Here is a 24,258-nt window from a genome sequence, read left to right as displayed (position 1 = left end):
AATTTTAGTGATTTGAATAGTGCTTAGGCCTGCAGAGAAAGCCATGCTAGCCCTGATGGCCAGCCACTGGTTTACTGAACCGGTTTCATTGAACATGGGTTGGTTACAATGTGAGGTTTGTGTAAACTGCCTGGGGGAAAGCTATTCTTGTGTGTTGTCTTTTGCATCATAGGTTGCAAATATTCTTATTTTGTTGAGCTTAATTATTATAATTACTATTATTATTATTATAATTCGTACTATTAATTATTATTATTGTTATTATCATTGTCATTAATATTTAAATAACAATTATTAATAATGCATTCTCCTTTTTCTCTTCTCCTGTTTATTATCATCACTATAACTACATCATTATTGCTATTATTACAATTGCAACGAATCTGTGCCGTCAGTTCAATTCCTGCTCTCTGATTGGCTACAGCTAATCGGAACACAATTAATGCGGAAGTGACTTTACGTTTCGATCTACAACCCATAAAAAGTCCATAAGTCTCTCAGTGGATGGTTTGTAGATTTGTGATTGTGTGGAGCACGGTGACGTAAAAGGCAGCAACGGTGAAGTTTGGACTCAGAAGCTGTCAAACCCACAGAAGAGCGGAAACGACGTGACTTTTATTAAGCTGCGGAGCTTCTTTTTGTACAACAGGTTGTTTATTTTGGGGGTAAGTTCTTGATTAAAGATATTTGCTCATAAAGGATATATGTCGAATCAATTAGGTGTAATATACTAGGAGGCTAACCAAAATAGGGTTGGTTGCATTGTTTACTGCGCAAGCTGCTAAACTTGATTTCACATTCACGTTAAATTTCTCAACATAAACGAGTCTTCGACCAGTTCCAGGATTTAAAAACGTCCCAAAATAATCAGCATGTAGGTCTTTAGGTCCTGGATATTAAAATTACTTTACATTGCTCACTTTTGGCGTTATTTACACGAATTTACCACTCTTATCCGGGAATTAATGTGTACTCCTATCTTGTTTTGTTAACTAGCCAGCTTTTGCAGTCTTTCTGAGCCACAATATGTCGCAAAAACTGCTCTGAACAAATTGTTTTTTTTACCTAACCGTTTTCCGTCAACTTCCGCGATAGTAGTTGCGGTCTTTTCGAGAATAGCCAATCACAGCGAAGGTAGTGGATCGGTTTAGCCAATCAGCGCGCTGGGGGTGGGATTTTTGTCTGAATACGGGTACAAAAGCGCCTTATCATAACATTCCACTGGAATAACCGTGGCTTAAATTATGTAGTCTTCAACATTTATGACAATAAGCATGAAATTTAATAATTAAAAAATGTGTACAAGTGTCTGCTGTTTCCTACATTATCAGTTGTTTATGTTCCTGTTGATCAAAATATTTTACTGGTTTCACCTGAATAGTTTTTACCCCAAAACATCTCAGCATCAGTTCATTGTATACGTCACTGAATGTAAAATTGTTAAACCAGTTGTCATCATCTGTCATCTAACATTTCTATTTAACTTTTATTTTTTGTAAATGTGTTGAATTGTGCAGATGAATCTTGAATGTCACTAATGAAGGCGAGTGAACGGCATCAGATCAACCAATAATCAACCAGTTCTCTAAAACAGGTCAAAGGTGAATCTCGTGAACCTTCAATTAGAGTGTGAATACACACGGAGCAAAATACAGAATTATACATTCTAAAAATGGATGAACAAATAAGAAACGAACGAACACTTGTACAGTAGAAGTGTGAATCCTGTTTGGTGTTTTGCGATCAACTTAAATCTAATATCCAATCAAATAAATGAATTTGTGCTGCTGAAATTCATTAACACCAAACAGAAGGAAGTAAAATTTTGTGCATTTTTAATCACTGTAATCCAAACCGTAGTTTATATCAAGAAATCCTGAAACTGTGCATCATACTGAGAACGCGACTAAACATTTTGATGATCGTGTTTATAAACAATGACGAAGGGACTTTTCATTCTGATGGGAATGTGATGTATATTGACACAAATATTTAATTTTGAGAGATGAACTAAGGATTTTGAGAAAAGTTCAGGCTTTTGCAAGAAATCCAATGTGCTGTTTGTATAAATTGTTTTGAGATATACGCTTTACTGGTCTGCAAATATTAAGGATGATTTCAAAAAAATGCTCAGAAGCAACTGAGAAAAACTGTAATCTCTTAAAAGTAAGTGTTTGTGTCAACATCTAATCAGAGTTCCTTTGTCATTGTTCACAAACATGATCGTCAAAATCTTACAATGATTGAAAATGCACAAAGTTAAATTTCTTCTGTTTGGCATCTATGAATTTGAAACAAGTACAAATGTATTTATTCGATTGGATATTTGATTTATATTGATTGCAAAAGACCGGATAGGATTCATACTTTTACTGTGCTGTATTAGTGTCCATTCGTTTCTTCGGTTGTTCATCCGTTTTCAGAAGTTGTTCTGTTTTGCTTTGATGCCAAATTCAGGTTCACAAGATTCACCTTTGACCTGATTTAGAGAACCAGGTGATCATTGGTTGGAGTGAAACAGCAGACACTTGTACACAATCGATTAAATTAATGTATTAAAGCAGCGAGAAATGTTTTTATGATGTGCACAAATGACCAAATGATGTGGAGGTTAAACAAATTGTTTGAGAATTTCATTTCTGATCAAAAATTTCTTCAGAAAAACTGAAGGATTTCCTATTTCTTTTAGGAAAAAAAAAAAGATTAGCCAAACGCATACACGGGTCAAATTCAGCAAGGCCCGAGACACTTGTATGACCGAGACCATGAACCTGTGTCTATGAGAGATTTGTGATTTTAAACCTCCAGTGTGAAGAAGATTCTCAGTGGTTAAGGCAATATCATTTATTAATTTTTTTTTTTTTATTTAGCTCAGGCTCTGTGGAAATTTCAACCCATGAAATGTATGCTGAACCATTCTGTAGTCTGGTTTTATGTATTTACATTAAACGTTTTAAATCCCAGGGCATGGAGAAAGAGAAGCAGGATCGCTTTGACCGAGCCAGACTGCAGGTGATTAAGGACGGCTACGAGCGGGCGTTCGAGTGCATTAACAAGGCTCTCTCTGAGGACGAGGCGGGACACAAGGCCCAGGCGTTGGAGCTTTATCGCCAGGGACGCCAGCACCTTCTCAGAGCGCTTAGCGTGCCGACGCAAGGAGACGAGTGCGTGGGCGCTCAATGGGATTCGGCACGACAAATGCAGCAGAAGATGCAGGAGACTCTGAACAACATCGCGTCTCGGTTAGCGATCCTGGAGAACAGCCTGGTTCCTTCAGCTACGCCTTCTCTTCCGAGCAGACCAGGGAATGAGGCGTCTTCTCAGAACCTGTACCCTACACTACCTACCAGACCACCACCACCCAAAGTGCTGCTCTCCAACAGCCAGGCTGCAGGGAGCGAACAACCTCCCGCGTACTCGCCGCAAGCTGCGGATGGACACGTCAGTATCTCATATGGGACGGCTTCAGGAGAGCTTTCTTTAGTCGGGGATGAGTACTACAGCCAAACACCCAGCTCCAGCACCTCACCACAGATCACATGGGAAGACGGAGAGGAGATGTTTTTCCTGCCGAACGGCGTCCAAATCTTCTTCGTCACTCCCGATGGAAATGTGAGCGCACCCTCATACCCAGGATACCTGCGTATCGTGAAATTCACCAGCGACTGTCCGGAGGAGATGCCCACCAGACCACCTGCCTTTCTGCAGGTAGAGTGATCATAGTATAGTACTAATAAAAACATTAGCTGTCATACAGCTCATCTGGAGCACAAAGGGAATACAGGGGGCAATTGAGGGGTTTGAACCGATAAATGTATAATGGGAATGCTAATATTTATAACAATAATACAGTATAAGGTGTAAATGTGAAGATAAACCTAAAGGTAAAATTTAGATTTTTACAATTTATCCAGTTTTCTTTCACATACACATTCATACAGCGTACGACATGTAGTAAAATGCTTGTTACGACTGTGAAGCTTGTAAATAGAAATAGGATATAAAAAATACAATGATTAAAAAATGAAAAGTATAATAAAAGTGTAAAATTTTAAAATTAGGGATAAAGAAATAACTCTCTCTATCTCTCTCTACTTAACACCTTTAGTATAAATTGGAATGCTGACTGCACCCCAGGCCTTCTCACCTACATCAGTACCTGACTTTTGTAGCATCCTTGTGATCAACACAAATATCCGTAACACACTCCAAAATCTAGTGGAACATCTTCCCAGAAGAGTGGAGGGAATTATAAGAGCAAATGGGGACTAAATGTGGAACGCAATGCTCAAAAAACACATACCGCACTTATGACAAGGTGACCCAATACGTTTGGCAATATTGTGTGTTCTATATAAATATCTAAAACAATAAGGAATAGGGTGTTTATATGACATAGATATTGACCGTAGTCCAGATATAAAGTGTCAGTGCGATTGTCACTAAAGGCAACATGAGAGTGTAGTAATTTGTGCAGCAGTAGGCAGAAAGAGGTATCATGGGAAACACTGTGTACAGTATGGAGAAATTAATCTACTATAATATGTTAAGTTGACTGAGTTAGATGTATAGATAATCATTTATAACCTCTGTTACGCACTGCGAATATAACACTATAAAAATAGAATTAGTTTTGAGAGTCAAGAAGCTTTTGTCATTTTAACCATATATAGCTGACGCAGTACACAGCGAAATGAGACCATATTCCTCCAGATCCCTGGTGCTACTTTTTAACATTAAGCTACATAACAGAAAACACAGAGCTATGGACTAGTAAGTGTCCTCGCCACATAAAGTGCATCGTGTGCAACCTGGTGCAAAAACAGTGCAAGACAGACTGAGAGCTTGAGGGAAGAAAATGTTGCAGAGTCTGGATGCGGCGGCCTGAATGCTTCGGAACCGCTTTCCTGATGGCAGGAGGGTGAAGTGTGGTGCAAATGCCTGTGATGGAGGGGAGAGAGACTCTGAAGTCAACAACCATCTCTTGAGTTTTGTCAACGTTTAGAGCAGACCTGGGCAAACTACGGCCCGCGGGCCACATCCGGCCCTTTGTACGTCCCTGTCTGGCCCGCATGAGGCCAATCATAAATTACAGGGATGCACCGAAAAATTTTGAAATACCTAAATACGAAATACCTAAATCACCAAAACAACACGGCAGAAACACAATTGTAATGACGCAATAAAAAAGCGCAGCAGCACACGGTTATCTGGATAAGAGCCAACATGTCTGCGGTGTGCGGATAGTGATTTGCAGAACATGCAATGCTGTAACGCGTTTCTCCAAGTCGGGTTTAATTTATCACCTGAAATCCAAACATCCCGATTGCCTTCTAAATATGAGAAGAACGCGGCGCAGAAAAGTAAAGTCAATCCGAGCATGCGCACTCCGTCTGTAGAGGATGTTTTTGAAAAGGCAAGAAAGTTTCCAGTGATGATGCCAAGGCAAAAGGCATAACAAAAAATTATGGATTTCATTGCCTTTTGAATTTAATTTTCATTTCGGTGCATCCCTAAAATATTATCGTTGGTGTGGCCCTCTGACACAATTCTGGTTTCTCATATGGCCCCTTGTAAAAATTAATTGCCCACCCCTGGTTTAGAGACAGGTGGTCGGCTCTACACCAGGCTGTTAACTGGTGCACCTCCACTTTGTATGCTGACTCATCGTCCTTGCTGATGAGACCCACCACGGTCGTGTCATCAGCGAACTTGATGATGTTATTCGAACTGTGCTTTGCTACGCAGTAGTAAGTCAGCAGAGTGAACAGCAGTGGACTGAGCACACAGCCCTGAGGGACTCCGGTGCTCAGTGTGGTGGTGCTGGAGATGCTGTCTCCCAGTCAGGAAGTCCAGGATCCAGTTACAGAGGGAGGTGTTCAGACCCAGTAGGCTCAGCTTCTCAATCAGTTGCTGATAGATGATTGTGTTAAATTCTGAGCTGAAGTCTATGAACAGGTGTCTCAATGCAAACAAATGCCAAAAAGGAGTATGCATTAGAGGGCAGGATTTTTTATTTTATTTTTTTTTTTTTTATCTACAAAAAATGTAAACGTCTGGATCCTGATTCATGCAACAAAATGTAATTTAAAAACGAACAGATTGACCCTTTTGGCAAAAGCAAAGGCCATGAACATTGTTAGACAATGTTTGTGCAACATTGAATCACTTGCTAAAGTAGTTATTTATCTGTAGCACCATTACAACAGCTCTTTGATTTGAGAGGACAGTTTTTCTTCATTTCCCCTTCTGAAAACGCGTTCCTAGGGCGAAAATAAAATCGCACCTAGCAAATCATGAAATAAGCCCAGGACCTCATATACATTTATTCAGATTTAAACACTTTTTCAACTGCTCAAAAATATTGGAATGTGTGATTAAATGGTTTTATATTTTTTTGCCCAGGTGTGGCTTGTTTGTTTAATAGTCCAAACATTTAATAGTTGAAAAGGGAAAACCAACATAAAGACCAGAGAGATGCATATGGGAGAAAAGTAAGTCAATTTGCAGGTCAAAAAACGAGAGAGGAAGCGAGTTATTGCGCAAGAATGGGGAAATTAAGGAGAAGAACCCATGAAGGAAAAATAAATCTTAAAATCTTTGTGACGTCACCAAAAGCCTCCAAAGGGACAGGGGTGAAGATTTCACAATTAACTTATTCAATCAAAACTTTGAGACCAGGAATATAGAGGCCATAAAAGCTGCCAATCAAAAGTTCACAAAAGTTCTGGATGAACAGGCCAAAGTGTGGAGAAAGAAAGGATCTGGTCATGATCCAAAAGTTACGAGCTCATCAGTCAAGCAAAGTGGACGTGGCTGCTTTTGGAATGAATTTATGTTCGATAATTGAACACAGGAGCAGTAGAACGTCCTCCGTCTTCTATATTATGAAGAATGCATCCAATTTGATTGGGAGGAAATGAATCATACAGTGTTTTCCCAAAACACAAGGCAAACATAAGAAGGGAGGGGGAGAGTGGAAGGTTCTAGACTGTCCAAGTCAATCACCAGATTTTAACCATATTTAGCATTTAGTTTAGCTCCTGCTGAGAAGAATGGAGAAAAGAAAAAGATTATGGACTTTGAGTATAGTGTAGTTTGGATGTTTATGGTAGACACTAAAGCGTGTCCTGGAGCCGTTATCTCCTCGAACGATAACAGAAGGCCTCATGTGCTAATGCACTTTCTTGGATTGCAGACATCCAGACCGACCAGTTCCGCCTACACCACCCTTTCCCTCGCTTTCACAAACACCGCTTACATAATCAGTCCTGCCACTGTCCATTTGCCCCTGAACGATCACATGAGCATGCGTTCACTGTTCATTATCTTTCAGCATGTCCTGGAATGACCTCTGGGTTAGGAAAAGTCATTCTGGAAGAGATAAAGACGAGCGCGTGCCTTTCGGATGAGTGTACGAGCGGTTTAGATATGAATCCATTGCCACATGGACGAAAAACGAAATCAGTTTTGTTGTTTTCATTAGTGGAGACGAATCGCACAAGAGACGCGGCTGAAACAATTCAAATACTTTCCAGATGAAATTTGTAACAGACTGGGGAGAAAAAAAATTATTTCATAATCGGTTGTTATTCGTCTTCAGTATCTCTGAGTGCTTTAGAAACACTCTACATTTTTGGGTTTTACTTTTATTTAATTTTTTTATTTTTTATACAGTTTGATTGTTTGCACCAAATCACAATCTCCCGATTTGTATTCTAGAAATAAGCTTGTTTTAACATTTCTTTAGTTATACGTTATATGTCTAGTGGTTAAGATGCAGCGCTCCCACCGCTGCGACCCGGGTTCGATTCCCGGTCAGGGAACCATCCCCAGCCTCTCTTAGTGCCGGTCCCAAGCCCGGATAAATTGGGGAGGGTTGCGTTAGGAAGGGCATCCAGCGTAAAACATGTGCCAAATCAAACGTGCGGAGGATCCGCTGTGGCGACCCCTAACGGGAGAAACCGAAAAGAAATCCATATGTTGGGTCAAAAGTATTGGGACACATCCTTTTTTAATTCGTTTGAGATAGTAATCCTAAACAGTGCCCTTACATTATAAACAGGCTTGGTGTTGCTCAACGATCTGTGTCTCATTTCCTAAAGTGTGTGAGTGCTGAGTGCCATCAAGATCAAATGTATGCTTAGAAGAACTTTCTCCTGAACAGGACGTGTGAAAGCAGTATTGGGTTTTAGGTCATCTCATTTAAAGTGCAGTCTCTAATGCAACATCCTGTATTTTTTATTTATTATAGTCATGTGATGGTGTGATATGGACACTCTCTCTGTTGCTGCACAGAGGGGAGGATTTTGTTTGTGCCTCATGCTTGAGCTCGGGGGAGAACCACATAGAGATATTTTTGTTTGTGTTTTTGTCTCAAGTTTATTTCAATTACTCTTTAATGTAGTCAAAAAGGCATTTTTGGAAACGCATGCCAATGCAACTGCTCACAAAGCCATCTCTGTGAAGATCTGGTTTACATGGGTTGAAGTTTAAGAGCTCCTTCTACAGAGCTCTGACCTCCTCAGTCATATTAAACACCTTTGGAACTGCACCCTCAGGCTTCCGCACCTCACCTACATCAGTACCTGACCTCATTAACACCCTCATGGCAGAATAAATCTCACACAAATCTCCACAAGCACACTCCAAAATCTGTGGAAGGTGGAAGGTATTATAAAAGATACAGACTAATTGCGGAACGGGATCAAAAAACACATACCAATCAAAGTCAATTCAGATTTTATTTGTCACATACACATTAATACAGAGTACGACATGTAAAATGCTTTATTATTTATTTATTGATTTTTTTACGACTCTGTCCAACATGTAAAAAATGCAAATAGAATGTAAATATAAAAGTAAAATAAATACAATTATATTAGAAGTATAACTAAAAAGTATGAAAATTATTTATTTATATATATATATATATATATATATACACACACACACACACACCCAGGGGGAAAAAATAAATAAATAATAGTTATAGTATACAGTGAGAAAAATAAGTATTTGAACACCCTGCTATTTTGCAAGTTCTCCCACTTAGAAATCATGGAGGGGTCTGAAATTGTCATCGTAGGTCCATGTCCACTGTGAGAGACATAATCTAAAAAAAAAAAAAATCCAGAAATCACAATATATAATTTTTAAACTATTTATTTGTATGATACAGCTGCAAATAAGTATTTGAACACCTGTCTATCAGCTAGAATTCTGACCCTCAAAGACCTGTTAGTCCGCCTTTAAAATGTCCACCTCCACTACATTTATTATCCTAAATTAGATGCACCTGTTTGTGGTCGTTAGCTGCATAAAGACACCTGTCCACCCCATACAATCAGTAAGAATCCAACCACTAACATGGCCAAGACCAAAGAGCTGTCCAAAGACACTAGAGACAAAATTGTACACATCCAAAAGGCTGGAAAGGGCTACAGGGAAATTGCCAAGCAGCTTGGTGAAAAAAGGTCCACTGTTGGAGCATTCATTAGAAAATGGAAGAAGCTAAACATGACTGTCAATCTCCCTCGGACTGGGGCTTCATGCAAGATCTCACCTCGTGGGGTCTCAATGATCCTAAGGAAGGTGAGAAATCAGCCCAGAACTACACGGGAGGAGCTGGTCAATGACCTGAAAAGAGCTGGGACCACCGTTTCCAAGGTTACTGTTGGTAATACACTAAGACGTCATAGTTTGAAATCATGCATGGCACGGAAGGTTCCCCTGCTTAAACCAGCACATGTCCAGGCACGTCTTAAGTTTGCCAATGACCATTTGGATGATCCAGAGGAGTCATGGGAGAAAGTCATGTGGTCAGATGAGACCAAAATAGAACTTTTGGGTCATAATTCCACTAAACGTGTTTGGAGGAAGAAGAAGGATGAGTAGCTTCCCAAGAACACCATTACTACTGTGAAGCATGGGGGTGGTAGCATCATGCTTTGGGGGTGTTTTTCTGCACATGGGACAGGGCGACTGCACTGTATTAAGGAGAGGATGACCGGGGCCATGTATTGCGAGATTATGGGGAACAACCTCCTTCCCTCAGTTAGAGCATTGAAGATGGGTCGAGGCTGGGTCTTCCAACATGACAACGACCCGAAGCACACAGCCAGGATAACCAAGGAGTGGCTCTGTAAGAAGCATATCAAGGTTCTGGCATGGCCTAGCCAGTCTCCAGACCTAAACCCAATAGAGAATCTTTGGAGGGAGCTCAAACTCCGTGTTTCTCAGCGACAGGCCAGAAACCTGACTGATCTGGAGAAGATCTGTGTGGAGGAGTGGGCCAAAATCCCTCCTGCAGTGTGTGCAAACCTGGTGAAAACCTACAGGAAACGTTTGACCTCTGTAATTGCAAACAAAGGCTCCTGTACCAAATATTAACATTGACTTTCTCAGGTGTTCAAATACTTATTTGCAGCTGTATCATACAAATAAATAGTTAAAAAATCATACATTGTGATTTCTGGATTTATTTTTTTAGATTATGTCTCTCACAGTGGACATGCACCTACGATGACAATTTCAGACCCCTCCATGATTTCTAAGTGGGAGAACTTGCAAAATAGCAGAGTGTTCAAATACTTATTTTCCTCACTGTATATTAGTAATGTGTGTATGAGAGATAGACAGACATCTATATATATATATATATATATATATATATATATACACAAAAAGGGATGGATATGTGTGCGACAGATTTTGACAGAAGTACAGATTAGAGTAATCCAGTGAGATCGACATTAAAGTGTCCATGTGCTGGTATAAAAGTGACACAGTGCTGTGCCAGTTAAACTGACATTCAATAGTGTAAAACAAATCTGCAGCGAAGGAAAAGTGAAACGGAGAGAGAAGTCCAGGTACAAGGTGCTAGGTGTTTCCTGGTTTAGACTCCTAATGGCCTTCGGGTCGTTTCCCTGATCGTGCATGGGTGATATCCCAATATAATATGAATATTGTGATCAATTTTGTCACAATACACTTTTCTGAGATATTCTTGCTATCGCAAAATCCTTTTAGAAGTTTATTTTTAGTTGTTTGGCTAAAAACTTGATTTATTTATTTTGTATTTTTTTTGGGGGGGACATCTTTCTTTTTACTGTTTATTTTCTATGCTTTAAAATTATCACTAAATTCAGTTTTAAATCGGACACACCTGCTTTGCTGGCAGTGTAGTGAATCAAAGTATTTAGTATTTACACTGCACATATAGTAAATCTGTAGTAAGTCCTTGTATACGAGTAGATGACTGACAGGTGTTTTGCGCTGATTTCAGGTGTGTGACTGGCTTTACCCTCTCATGACCACTGACTCTCCAGTCCTGCTGTGTAACACAGGAGTTTACATGTTCCCTGATTTGATGGCTCCTTCTCCAGGCTACTACGTGGGCGTGGTGCTATCATCTGAGCTGCCCCAGGCAGAACGCAACCTGTTCCAGGAACTCCTGTCCCAACTGACCGACTTGAGAGTCCAGGTGAGATTTTACCAGTTCATGGTTTGCTGAAACGTGCACCCATAATCTGCACAGGTTTCTATTAACGTAAATCTACTAATCGAACAAAACGCACATACCTTTTTTTTTTTTTTTTTTCTTTTTCTTCTGAATCTGAAAGTTTTTTTTAAGCATTTCTATGCCTGTTTGTCGTATAAAGCTGCCAACATTGATGAATTTTCAGCTCGCTCTCACGTGAAAAAGCTTTTCCGCCTTCTTAGCTAAATAAGTGGTCCAAGAATAACACGTATGGATATGTGTATGCGTGTGTGGGTTTTTTTTTATTTAATTTTTTTTTTATACTGTTTGTGTGATTGGTAAAGCTGAAGGAAAATTTTCACTCTGTGGACAATAAAGTTAAACTAACTTTCATTTTGTGTCGCCTTTTGCTGCATCCCAGTTCACCTGCATTTGCCATGTACGTAATTTTAGCATTTGGCAGATGTCTTCATCCAGGGCGACTTCTACAACTGAGCACTTGATGTTTAAGAGCCTTGCTCAAGGGCCCAGCAGTGACATCTTAAACATCCGAATTTCAACCAGTGAGCCACTGCTTAAAAATGTCAGAACTGTGATTTATCACGACACTTCTAACGAACAAGATCGCTGTCTCAGCAAATGAACTGATTCACAACACGGAATTTGATTTCAAGCTGTTGAATGTCATACACTGTAACACATAACGCATTAATTGTATTTTGTAACAGTAAACTGTTGTAAAGACAGCTCCCACTTAATTCTCTTTTCACAATACGACTTGCTAAAGTTACGGTATTTACGAGACAGCAAAGTTTATGAACGATTTATATATGGTATCCTAGATGTATTACATCAACATGCTATCCATAATGTTCCTTGTTCAGACTTCATACCAACATGATCCTAATGCATCCGTGGGCCTGATTAACGCATCGCTTCTCCTCTCCACAGATTTCAGGCGTATTTGAGAGATTAAGAGATTTATTTAAACAGGTACCAGGATAAAGTTTGGAATATTGTGAATTGCAAGTGCCTTTGTATTTTCTGCCAAACCGAATTATGAAAATATTTCTTACAAATTCTTACAAATACGTTTCCAGTCGTCTTCCAGTGATGTTGTTCTGCTCTTGAAGTGTACGTGACCCCTCGAACGACTCATTGTAGCATGCCAAAAACATTTTGCCCATGTTGTTTTGGATTTTGTTTTCCCCTAATAAGTTTTTCGCACCACTATAGGTCTTAAATCTTCTTCTTCTTCTTCTTCTTTCGGCTGCTCCCATTAGGGGTCGCCACAGCGGATCATCCGTCTCCATACCACCCTGTCCTCTATATCTGCCTCTTTTACACCAACTACCTGCATGTCTTCCCTCACCACATCCATGAACCTCCTCCTTGGCCTTCCTCTTTTCCTTCTACCTGGTGGCTCCATCTTCAGCATTTTTCTACCAATTTAATTCATGTCCCTTCTCTGCACATGTCCAAACCATCTCAATCTCGCCTCCCTCACCTTGTCACCAAAACATCCTACATGTGCTGTCCCTCTAATAAACTCATTTCTAATCTTGTCCATCCTCGTCACTCCCAACGAAAACCTCAACATCTTCAGCTCTGCTACCTCCAGCTCCACCTCCTGTCTTTTACTCAATGCCACTGTCTCTAATCCATACAACATCGCAGGTCTCACCACAGTCCTTTAAACTTTCCCTTTCATTCTTGCAGATACTCTTCTATCACAAATTACTCCTGTCACTCTTCTCCACCCACTCCACCCTGCCTGCACTCTTTTCTTTACTTCCCTAACACACTCTCCATTACTTTGCACTGTTGACCCCAGGTACCTGAACTCCTCCACCTTCTCCACCTCTTCTCCCTGCAACCGCATCACTCCACTGCCCTCCCTCTCATTCACACACACATGTACTCTGTCTTACTCCTACTGACTTTCATTCCCCTTCTCTCCAACGCATATCTCCACCTCTCCAGGCTCTTCTCAACCTGCTCTCTACTCTCACCACAAATCACAATATCATCTGCAAACATCATAGTCCAGGAAGACTCCTGTCTGACCTCGTCCGTCAACCTGTCAATCACCACTGCAAACAGGAAAGGGCTCAGGGCCGATCCTTGATGCAGTCCAACCTTCACCCTGAACCAGTCTGTCGTACCTACTGCACACTTTACTGCCGTCACACTGTCCTCATACATGTCCTGCACCACCCTCACATACTTCTCTGACACACCTGACTTCCTCATACAATACCACAACTCCTCTCTCGGTACCCTGTCGTACGCTTTCTCTAAATCCACAAATACACAATGCAGCTCCTTCTGTCCTTCTCTATACTTCTCCATCAACATCCTCAAAGCAAATAAGGCATCTGTGGTGCTCTTCCTCGGCATGAAACCATACTGTTGCTCACAGATGGTCACCTCTTCTCTCAGCCTGGCTTCCACTACTCTTTCCCATAACTTCATGGTGTGACTGATCAACTTAATTCCCCTGTAGTTACTGCAGGTCTGCACATCTCCCTTATGCTTAAAGATCGGTACCAGCACACTCCTTCTCCATTCCTCAGGCATCCTCTCCCCTTCCAGAATCCTGTTAAACAATCTGGTTAAAAACTCCACTGCCATCTCTCCTAAACATCTCCACGCTTCTACCGGTATGTCATCTGGTCCAACCGACTTTCCATTCTTCATCCTCTTAATCGCTGCTCTCACTTCCTCCTTACTAATCCTATCTACATCCTGCTTCACCAACTCCACATCCTCCAACCTTCTCTCTCTCTGATTTTCCTCATTCATCAGCTGCTCAAAATACTCCCTCCATCTTCTCAACACACTCTCCTCACTAGTCAACACATTTTCCTCTCCATCCTTTATTGCTCTAACTTGCAGTACATCCTTCCCAGCTCGGTCCCTCTGCTTGGCCAATCGGTATAAATCCTTTTCTCCTTCCCTAGTGTCCAACCTCTTATACAGTTCCTCATATGCCTTTTCCTTGGCTTTCGCCACATCCCTTTTAACCTGCTGCCGCATCTCCTTGTACTCCTGCCTACTTTTCTCATCACTCTGTCGATCCCACTTCTGTTTTGCCAACCTCTTTCCCCTAATGCTCTCCTGCACTTCCTCATTCCACCACCACGTCTCCTTGTCTTTCTTTCTATTTCCAGATGTCACACCAAGTACTTTTCTAGCTGCCTCCCTCATCACTCCTGCAGTAGTTGCCCAATCATCCGGCACCTCTTTACCACCACCAAGCCCCTGTCTGACCTCTTCCCTGAACCTCACACTACACTCTTCCTCCTTCAGTTTCCACCATCTTATTCTTCTTTCAAACCTTACTTTCCTCCTCTTCTTCTTCGCCTCCAAAACCATCCTACAGACCACCATCCGATGCTGTTTAGCTACACTGTCCCCCGCCAACACCTTAGTCTCCAATCTCCTTCAGGTTGCATCTCCTACACAGAAGATAATCCACCTGTGTGCACCTTCCTCCACTCTTATACGTCACCCTATGATCCTCCTTCTTCTTAAAATACGTGTTCACCACTGCCATTTCCATCCTTTTAGCAAAATCTACCACCATCTGCCCTTCCACATTCCTCTCCTTAAAACCATACCTACCCATCACCTCTGTTCCCTTCACCTACATGCCCATTAAAGTCTGCCCCAATCACCAATCGTTCTTTCCTAGGTACACCATCTACCACTTCATCTAATTCACTCCAGAATCTTTCTTTCTCCTCCATCTCACAGCCAACTTGTGGAGCATAGGCACTGATGACATTTATCATCCCTTCAACTTCCACCTTCACGATCATCACCCTATCAGAAACTCTCTTCACCTCCACTACACTCTTACTGTACGCTTCCTTCAGAATCACCCCTACACCATTTCTCTTCCCATCCACACCATGATAAAACAGTTTAAACCCACCTCCAATGTTCCTGGCCTTACTCCCTTTTCACTTGGTCTCCTGAACACACAACACATCTACCTTTCTCCTCTCCATCATATCAGCTATCTCTCTCCCTTTACCCGTCATAGTACCAACATTTAAAGTACCAACCCGAACCTCTACTCTCCTACACTGCTCCTTTTCCTGCCGTCTCTGTAGATGCCTTCCTCCTCCCCTTCTCCTCCTTCAGCCAACAGTAGCCCAATTTCCACCGGTACCCTGTCGGCTAACGATACCTGTGGCGGTCGTTGTTAACCCGGGCCTCGACCGATCCGGTATGAAATTCTCATTTGTGATCCGCATATTTGATTTGGCACATGTTTTACGCTGGATGCCCTTCCTAACGCAACCCTCCCCATTTACCCGGGCTTGGGACCGGCACTAAGAGTACACTGGCTTGTGCCCCCCTAATGGCTGGGTTCACTATAGGTCTTAAATAAACCCTATTAAATAAATAGGGTTTATTTCTTACGTAGTACATGTTCACCTGCATTTTTGTGACAATTTTTTTTTGCCACATCACACCATGGCGTCTCTATTTACAAGCTAAGAAATTCCATTTTGATTGTATCACAAGGTTTGGGTTAAAAACTGTAAGGCACTTGACACTTCATTAAATTCCAATTGCAATACGTTTTTGCTTTCTGTAGCTTGTGTTAGTGAAGGGTAGAGCTGGTGCTGCTTTAGTCTTCCTGCTAGACATTATGACAACAAACAAAGGCGGAAAGTTAAAATAATCCGGCTGCCATTAATACTTTAATACCTTGGCATGAACGCCAGTTTCTTTTTTTGTTTTTCTACTCACGTCATCAGTCCGGCCTAAAAATAGAGCCAAAGTTCAACAGTGACTCAATGCTACGATTCATCAGTTTTGTCACCGAGCATAAACAAACTTTCCAAACTCATTGTCTCCAACCTGCCGCCTCATAAATTTTTGAGAACAAATGTTTTGGAAAAACCACGTACCGGATTCATCGTGCGGCAGAGTTCGGTGCAGAGCATCACTGCCGGTTTTGAAAGTGGGTGCCGGTACAATCCCTCGCTTTGTTTGAAAATAACAGTGCGTTGTGTGAAGTCGTGCATCTGCTGACTGACTGCACAAAGCACCGCGATCAGAGGAGCACAAAGCGCCCAAACAGTCGTTTGATGAAAATACATAACGTGGAAAATTAGCATTGCAGAGTTGTACTCAGTGCACAGATTCACTTTTTTCCCCAAGCAGTTTTTTGTTACCTTTCGCTTTTAGTGACCGCACTGGAGTGGTGCTGCGATGTGCATAATGTCATGTTGTAACCGTTTCCTACCTTCATGTGTGTCCAAGCCGTCTGAGGAAGCAGCAGATATTATTGACCTGCCTCAGAAGGTGCCCATAGAGCCAGCAAGGCCTGAAGAGGTGCCCTCTACTGACGAGGAGAAGTTACTTCCAGAGTGGAGCGAGAAAGTGGCTCATGGGATTCTTACAGGTAGGATCTGAGGACATGCATTTAGGTCTGTATCGATATTTTTGTCACACTATATTATGAGGTGGGATCAGAAAATTTCTAGACGAGCTCTGTTCACAAGAAAGTACTTCATTTATCTACGCTACCCACCATCACCATCAAAATAGTCCCCTTGAACAGTGATACAGAGCTAACAGTGTTCCTGCCACTTCTGAAATGTGTCCTGGAAGTCTTCCTTTCAAAACGTGTCCGACACCTTCTGCAATTCGCAACTGATCTCCGCAATGGTGTCAAAACGGGGACCTTTTGAGGCGGAAACTTCATCTTCGGGATGAGGGTGAATTCCACAGGAGCCAAATCCTCCGAAGATTATTTTTGCGCAAGTTGGCGAACGGTTTTATTTTCAGCATCGCCGTATGTCAAACGCATGCCATGTCAAACATCTCTGTGGCAGATTTGTCCAGTTTCATGCAGATATTTGCTCTTTAGCATAGCATAATTTAAAAACCAAGATTTACAGTCTCACTCTTTTCGACTTACGACTGATCGACTTTCAAACACTTTTACGGTCCTTATCTATTTCATTATTTATTTTGGGGGGCTACCTGTATATACATATGTGGCAGCGGGTGAGTGGACAAGCACCGGTTCACGAGTGGAGGGCGGAGCATGCTACGTTTTCCTGTCACGTGAAACTTTTAAACATTTTATAGTAAGATCGTAAAATCGTAAGTTGGGCCATCGTAACTCGGGAAATATTTGTAATACAAACAAACTCTAGTTGGACCATTTTGAATGAGACTATATATTGTAGTGTATAATCTGCTATAGTTGTGATTGTTGTAATACTCTCGCAGGAGCTTCCTGGCTGAGCTGGGGATTAACCAAGGGAGCAGAATACACAGGGAAGGCCATCCAAAAAGGAGCATCCAAGCTGAGGGAACACATCACGCCTGATGACCAGCCCACCCAAGTCAGCCCTACGGTCACCAAAAGCCTCCACGTAGCCAAGCAAGCCACAGGAGGAGCTGTGAAAGTCAGCCAGTTTCTGGGTAAAGCATCTACCAACACTGATCATCCAAGATGTCTTATTAGTAGTAGTTTTATTTTTTACACCTTCTGAACACTTCCTGTTGTAGTGGATGGGCTGTGCACCATTGCTGGTCATGTGGGCAGAGAGCTAGCCCCTCATGTAAAAAAACACGGAGGTAAACTCATCCCAGAATCCATGAAGAAAGACAAGGACGGGCGATCCAATATTGATGGGGCCATGGTGATAGCTGCAAGTGGAGTTCAAGGTAATATTGAATAAAAATTTTGCATGTGGTCGACTTTATTTTCCAAAACTTGATCATATTTTAATATTGTAATCTGTTATATTTTTGTTTTTTTTGTAAACCTTTTTTACACATATAAAGAGTGCAATACATAGGAAAAGGTCCAATAAAACGTTTGCATATAAAAGTGTGTGTGTGTGTGTGTGTGGTTTGTGAACACCTGGTCATAAGATTGGTATGTGCTTTTTAAAAAATCGCATTCCACATTTAGTCCCCATTAATTCCACTCTTCTGTGAAGATGTTGCACTAGATTTTGGAGGGTCTTTAATGAGATGTGTGTGAAATTCATTCAGACACAAGGGTGACAAAGTCCAGGAACAGATGTCCCAAAAGTGTTAATAAAACAATAATGTGGAGGTCAGAGCTCTATTGCAGGCCACTCAAGATCTTCCACTTCAGCTATATGTAAACTATATCTTCATGAAGCTGGCTTTGTGAACAGGGGCATTGTCATGATGTAACAGGTTTGGGTCACATAGTTAGAGTAAAGAGAAAGCTTTTATGCTACTTGATCCAAAGACATCATATACATTTGTGTGGAAAAAGCACATGAATCTTATGGTCAGGTGTCCACAAACTTAAAACATACACTATAGTGCACTATAATGTGTTGTAATGCAAAGCAGAGTGTGTTCTTTTTTTCTGAAAAGTCAGGGGGTAATCAATTTCTGGACTAAAATGTACAGACTAATTGACAATTAAGGCGCATCTCATTATATTTTTTTCTGTTCAGGATTTGCCACGATGTGGACCGGCCTGGAAACCGCGGCCAAGAACATCGCGAAGAGTGTCGCCACCGAGACCGTCACCACCGTCAAGCACAAGTGAGTAAGAAAGCATTCGGGAAAGTACAGTTTTTTTAATATTATTATTGATTTCCTGAAAATAGAATCATACATTTTAACTGAATACGATCTCCTAATACTAATCTAATACGCACTTTGTTAATCTGTTGTTGTTTTAACGCTGCCTCTACCTACACAGACTCATTCACTTTCCTATACATCTCTTTCCTCTATTTGTTTACAGATTCAGGGGGCTAGAGAAAATATCAGACTCCCAAAACGAGAAAAAGTCGCTCTAACCGTATCCCGCTTGATAATTAATAACAATATAAAGCACTGCTATGGCTAATTGTGGTTGTGAGTGATATCATGTGCTTCTAATAACAGTATTGGTGATGGGATCTGACCCCTTTTCTAGCTGAACACTTCTCTTTAATTCCCATTTATTTGCAGTTACTAATTCAGTAATATTACTTTTTTATTGAATATTATAACTTTCTTTTCGGCTTCTCCCGTTAGGGGTCGCCACAGCGGATCCTCCGCACGTTTGATTTGGCACGTTTTATGCTGGATGCCCTTCCTAATGCAACCCTCCCCAATTTATCCGGGGCTTGGGACCGGCACTAAGAGTGGCTGGGGATGGTTCCCTGACCGGGAATCGAACCCGGGTCGCAGCGGTGGGAGCACTGCATCTTAACCACTAGACCACCAGGGGACCATACTTTTTTATTGAATATTGCTTTCTGAAAATGAACAGTTGCCGATTTCTCAAATTTTCCACCTGTGCTCATCCGTGCCTACTACATGCTGTATAGTGAAAGCTCAGACAGATGCCATTGCAATTTGAGTAAATTTTAGTGAAAAACTTCCAACAAATCCATGACAAACCATAATTTCCAGACTATTAAGCGCAAATATAAGCTGCACCCACTGAATTTGACAAAGATTTTTTATTTTGAACATAAATAAGCCGCACCTGTCTATAAGCCGCAGGTCTACACTGAAACTAATGAACTTTACACAGGCTTTAATGAAAGACAGTGTCTGTTACACGGCTTGTATCTAAACAGTAGCCTACTAAGAAAGTCATTGTTCACCGTCTTTCTCCTTCCTTTCACAACTATTTCTCTCGAGAGTTTTTCTTTTGGCATCGTCGTGCGTTTAAAAATCACCATCGGTGAAGCTTTTCTCCCGATGCCGTGCAGCTCAGAACACAGGTGAAGTGTTTTTTCATGCCCGGTTGTTTTCAGCGTGACAAATGATTCGCATTTCCTGTAGACAGTCCGAGTGAGCGGCAGGTCAAACGTCAGAGGAACATCATCAATATTTATGATGTGGTGCGGCCCGATTCAGTGGGAGCGCATCTGATTTAATATAAAGAGTTTCATTGGTTCATCTGAACCCGTACGGCAATTTCATTAGTCTAATATTTTGGTGCTCAGTTTTTTGGCTTGAAGTTTGTGAAACCGGGAAAAACCCAGGAAAAATCCATAAATTAGCCTCTACGGTTGTTCAAGCCGGGGGTTCAAAGCGTGAAGAAAAAAGTAGCGGCTTATAGTCCGGAAAATACGGTAATCAAAATAGCAAATTCCAAGTCGGGCAAAGAGTCAGAAGCTCAGAAAGCCATATGCACAGGGTAATAAAGGACCAAGAAACCATAAACATCAAACGCAATAAGAAAGCTTAGTAAAGAATATTTGAGTGATTCTTGAATAACAAATGCAATACTAGTGATTGAGTATTTTTTTTTCTGAATAGGGCTTGGCCATGTGACAGTGTTAGATTAATTTCTATATAATTAAGATCATCCAAGTATTAATTTAAAATTGTTTTAAAAAAAATAAATATGTATTACTGTAATTACATATATCATAGAACCACAATACAGTATTTTTGTACATCATGCTCTCCCTTATATAAGCATGTTACAAACTATTTTCAAAGCTTATTTTTATGGCACACAGTATTCTTTAGTATTCTATAGATATACTGATCATTTCAGCTCCATCGAAGAGGAAAAGAACAGAAATTCTCTGTCCCCTAGTAATCCCAGTGGTAATAAACAGTCAGGTATGCAGAAGAGGGCAGATAGCACTTTTCTTCTTTGAAAAAAGCCTTGGTTTAAAAAGTTGTTGTGGCTAAGTATATATAACTATTACAATAATAACAATACTCAAAACAGAGATTTCACGAATTTGATCCGTTTGTCTATGAATACCAACAAACAAATCTTTCTTTTTTTTTTTTGTACTCCACACACTACATAAACAATCATAAGTGTTATTTAATTGCATTTCTATTACGTTTATGCTTCGCTCACTTACGATGCTATTGAGCCACTGCATGTGTATATATAAATATATAAGACTAAATGCTTTACACTATATGCTTTAAACCTGCGCTCCTTTCTATCCTTTCTATTAAAATTCCCCACATTTCCTTCTTTTAACTAATGTGGATTATGTGGTGAAGGTATGGGGCTGAAGCAGGGCAGGCCACCGACCACGCGGTCAACTCCGCCATCAACGTGGGAGTCACGGCGTTCAACATCGACAACCTGGGCGTCAAGGCCATGGTGAAAAAGACAGGGAAAGAAACGGCACACGCCATTCTGAAAGACTACAGAGTGCAAGACGGAGAGGAACAAGAGGAGAAGAAACAAGAGGAAAAGCCCAAAGAGAAGAAATAGTCTTCTGTATTTGAATGGACAAGCCTCACAGTTCATGGTTAATGGTTCAAGGTCTGTTTGACATGGAAAAGGTGTTCGGATGTGTCATTATTGTAAATCAGCCATGGTGGAACTAATGCTGACCTGCTTTGTTTTATTTAAAAAAAAATAACCTTGGTTCTTTAATCTAGGTTAATAATGGTTCTCACCGTTTCATTATTTACCAACATGCTGCCTGTATATTGTAGTTTGGGTCTATTTTTATACTGATAAACTCCTCTTTTTGAGATTTCAACCGATTTAAAGGTCTCCATGGTTGCCTTATTCTCGACAAAGCTGTGAAAGTGTAGAATTCAGAGAATGTTTTTTTTTTTTGTTTTTTTTTTGTTTTTTCTTTAGCCTTTATTTGTCTGGCCTGAAAAATCTGAACACAAAAGCAGTAAGGTTTCATTCTTCATGCTTTTTCCTGGACATAGCTGGAAACCAAAGTTTAACGATAAATCTTTATTTATAAAGCACATTCAATTAAACATTCGTTCAATTTTATGCCCATCTAAACGCTATGTTTATTAGAAGAACTTTCCAGCCCTTTTGCACTAGTACTATCAAGAGAAAGTACTGAAAAGACTGTTTGTAGCTGCTATAATGGGGTGATAACAGGAAATAACTTGCTTCATGGACGTTCTACGCCATTAATCGCCAATGCAAATCGATAAAAATGAAGTCCTTTTTAGAGAAATTTTACAGTGTCGATTGAGTGTGTTAATTTTCTATAAAAACACAACCTATCGTGTTGCTAATTACAAATTTATATTGCAATTATCATAATAGTGACAATAAGGACATTACATGAGCATTGCATTCTTTAAATGCAGATGGAAAAAATGTCGATTTGTGCTTTTTGATCCCCTGCTGGTTTTGTAAATGTGTACCCTCTTTTTTTTTTTTTTTTTTTTTATTGTAGGTTTATTTTTAATTATATAATCAATTATTATATATAAATTAATGTGTATTTGATTAAGTAAAATAAGTATTCGATCCCCTACCAACCAGCAACAGTTCTGACTCCCACACACCCAAATTAGTCCTGTCCCTTTAAGAAAGAACTTCTAATATCAACCTCTTCCATTTAAACCTCTCCACTACCATGGACAAGACCAAAGAGCTGTCAAATGATCAATTCAAATCATAGCATAAAAAGGAATAGTAAAAATGTATATAAAATAAATATATATATAACAACAACAAAAGGTTGTAGATCTGTCAAATACAAATTCATTGAGGGACTGAAATTGATAAATGATTAATTATAATATATATAATAATATATATATAAATTTCTCTGTTAAAATAAACATCATTCTAGAGCAGGGGTCACCAACCCTTTTGAAACTGAGAGCTACTTCTTGGGTACCGATTAATGTGAAGGGCTACCAGTTTGATATACACAGTTTTCAGTTTGATCTTATTATTAGTATTTATCTTATTATATGTTATCAATAATTAATGATATTTATCTATGTGAAGACACTGATCATGTTAATGATTTCTCATAATAAGTACCAACAACGATTTAACAAAGTAGGAAACAGCTATTTTTAGAAAAGGCCCGTGGGCTTCTCATGTGGTCCTTGCGGGCTACCTGGTGCCCAGGCACCATGTTGGTGTCCCCTATTCTAGACTTTTCATTTTATTGAACTTTGTGTTTCATGTCGACATGCTGCACTAGATAATGGATTTCTATATTTAAATGCTCTGAGCAGATCAAATAAAATCTCTCTTTTTAAGCTTTAACTCTGTTTCCAAGCACTTTACACGTTTTTAGGGAGGAATTCTAGCTAGTATTAGTAGGAGAAAGAATATTGTTTTATTTTTTCTTTATATCTTTTAATGCTTCCTTTTGACCTAAAGCTGATATTTGAATGATACATTTCTATGCAGTTAGTCCAGTGTCAGAAAATTGAATGTGCGTTGATCGTGTATCTTTTTGATCTTGTTATTTTTCATTCCAGTCAAACTAATAAGAATGAAATTGAGGGTGATTTGATTAACCTGCAGGTGAACTTGAGCTACTTATGTGTATATTGATATTTAAACACACAATTTTCTTTTAACAAATAAGTTTATAGCTGTACTGTTCAGTGTAAAGGTCTATTTGTAAAATAAATAAATAAATAAATATTTTACGATTAGTGCACATAAACAATGAGTAATTGATCAAAATATATAATGTGGGAGTCTGTTACAGGACAACAGTCCTAATCTAAAGCCCATGACCTCCATCCTTTTTTCTTTTTCAATTCAGTTTAATGCAGTTTCATTTGTTTAGCACTTTTAACAATAGACCTTTTTTTCCCCCCAAATCATATAATGTGAATATGACATTTTAGAATTAGTAGTCTTAAAACAGTCCCTATAATTGTATCTCAAAAACATGGAGCCAGTTGCGACTATGGCAAGGAAAAGGTCCCTGAGATGGTATGAGGCAGAAACCTTGAGAGGAAACAGACGTAGAAGGGAACCCATCCTCATCCTCAACACAGACTGTCCATTCGTTATAGTTCTGTCATTGTTCAGC

General features: G+C 40.1%; 1 protein-coding gene across 3 annotated transcripts; it reads left to right on the top strand.

Moving 5' to 3' along the window:
* Positions 1 to 506: 506 nt before the first annotated feature.
* On the top strand, positions 507 to 22,880 carry spartb (spartin b). 3 transcript variants are annotated; one of them, XM_083547970.1, is made up of 8 exons: positions 507 to 665; positions 2,965 to 3,708; positions 11,291 to 11,488; positions 16,769 to 16,910; positions 17,747 to 17,941; positions 18,029 to 18,187; positions 18,961 to 19,051; positions 21,485 to 22,880. In XM_083547970.1, exons 2-8 carry the CDS (start codon positions 2,968 to 2,970, stop codon positions 21,699 to 21,701), a joined length of 1,743 nt encoding a protein of 580 aa, XP_083404096.1. In that variant the 5' UTR covers positions 507 to 665; positions 2,965 to 2,967; the 3' UTR covers positions 21,702 to 22,880. The 3 variants fall into 3 exon arrangements, with proteins under 3 accessions (XP_083404096.1, XP_083404098.1, XP_083404097.1); XM_083547972.1 differs by lacking the exon at positions 21,485 to 22,880 and adding an exon at positions 19,257 to 19,397; XM_083547971.1 differs by lacking the exon at positions 507 to 665 and adding an exon at positions 2,706 to 2,834.
* The last annotated feature ends 1,378 nt before the right edge of the window (positions 22,881 to 24,258 follow it).

Source organism: Silurus aristotelis, assembly GCF_946808225.1.
Source record: "Silurus aristotelis genome assembly, chromosome: 8".
NCBI classification, from domain to species: Eukaryota; Metazoa; Chordata; class Actinopteri; order Siluriformes; family Siluridae; genus Silurus; species Silurus aristotelis.
This window is presented reverse-complemented; position numbering and strand designations above follow the sequence as displayed.

What these genes read in the sequence shown, in the direction of transcription:
- spartb (XM_083547970.1), top strand. Translation starts at nt 2,968, where the DNA reads ATGGAGAAAGAGAAGCAGGATCGCTTTGACCGAGCCAGACTGCAGGTG. An exon ending in GACCACCTGCCTTTCTGCAG is followed by an intron (nt 3,709 to 11,290) that starts GTAGAGTGATCA and finishes CGCTGATTTCAG; the next exon opens with GTGTGTGACTGGCTTTACCC. An exon ending in GAAAGTCAGCCAGTTTCTGG is followed by an intron (nt 17,942 to 18,028) that starts GTAAAGCATCTA and finishes TTCCTGTTGTAG; the next exon opens with TGGATGGGCTGTGCACCATT.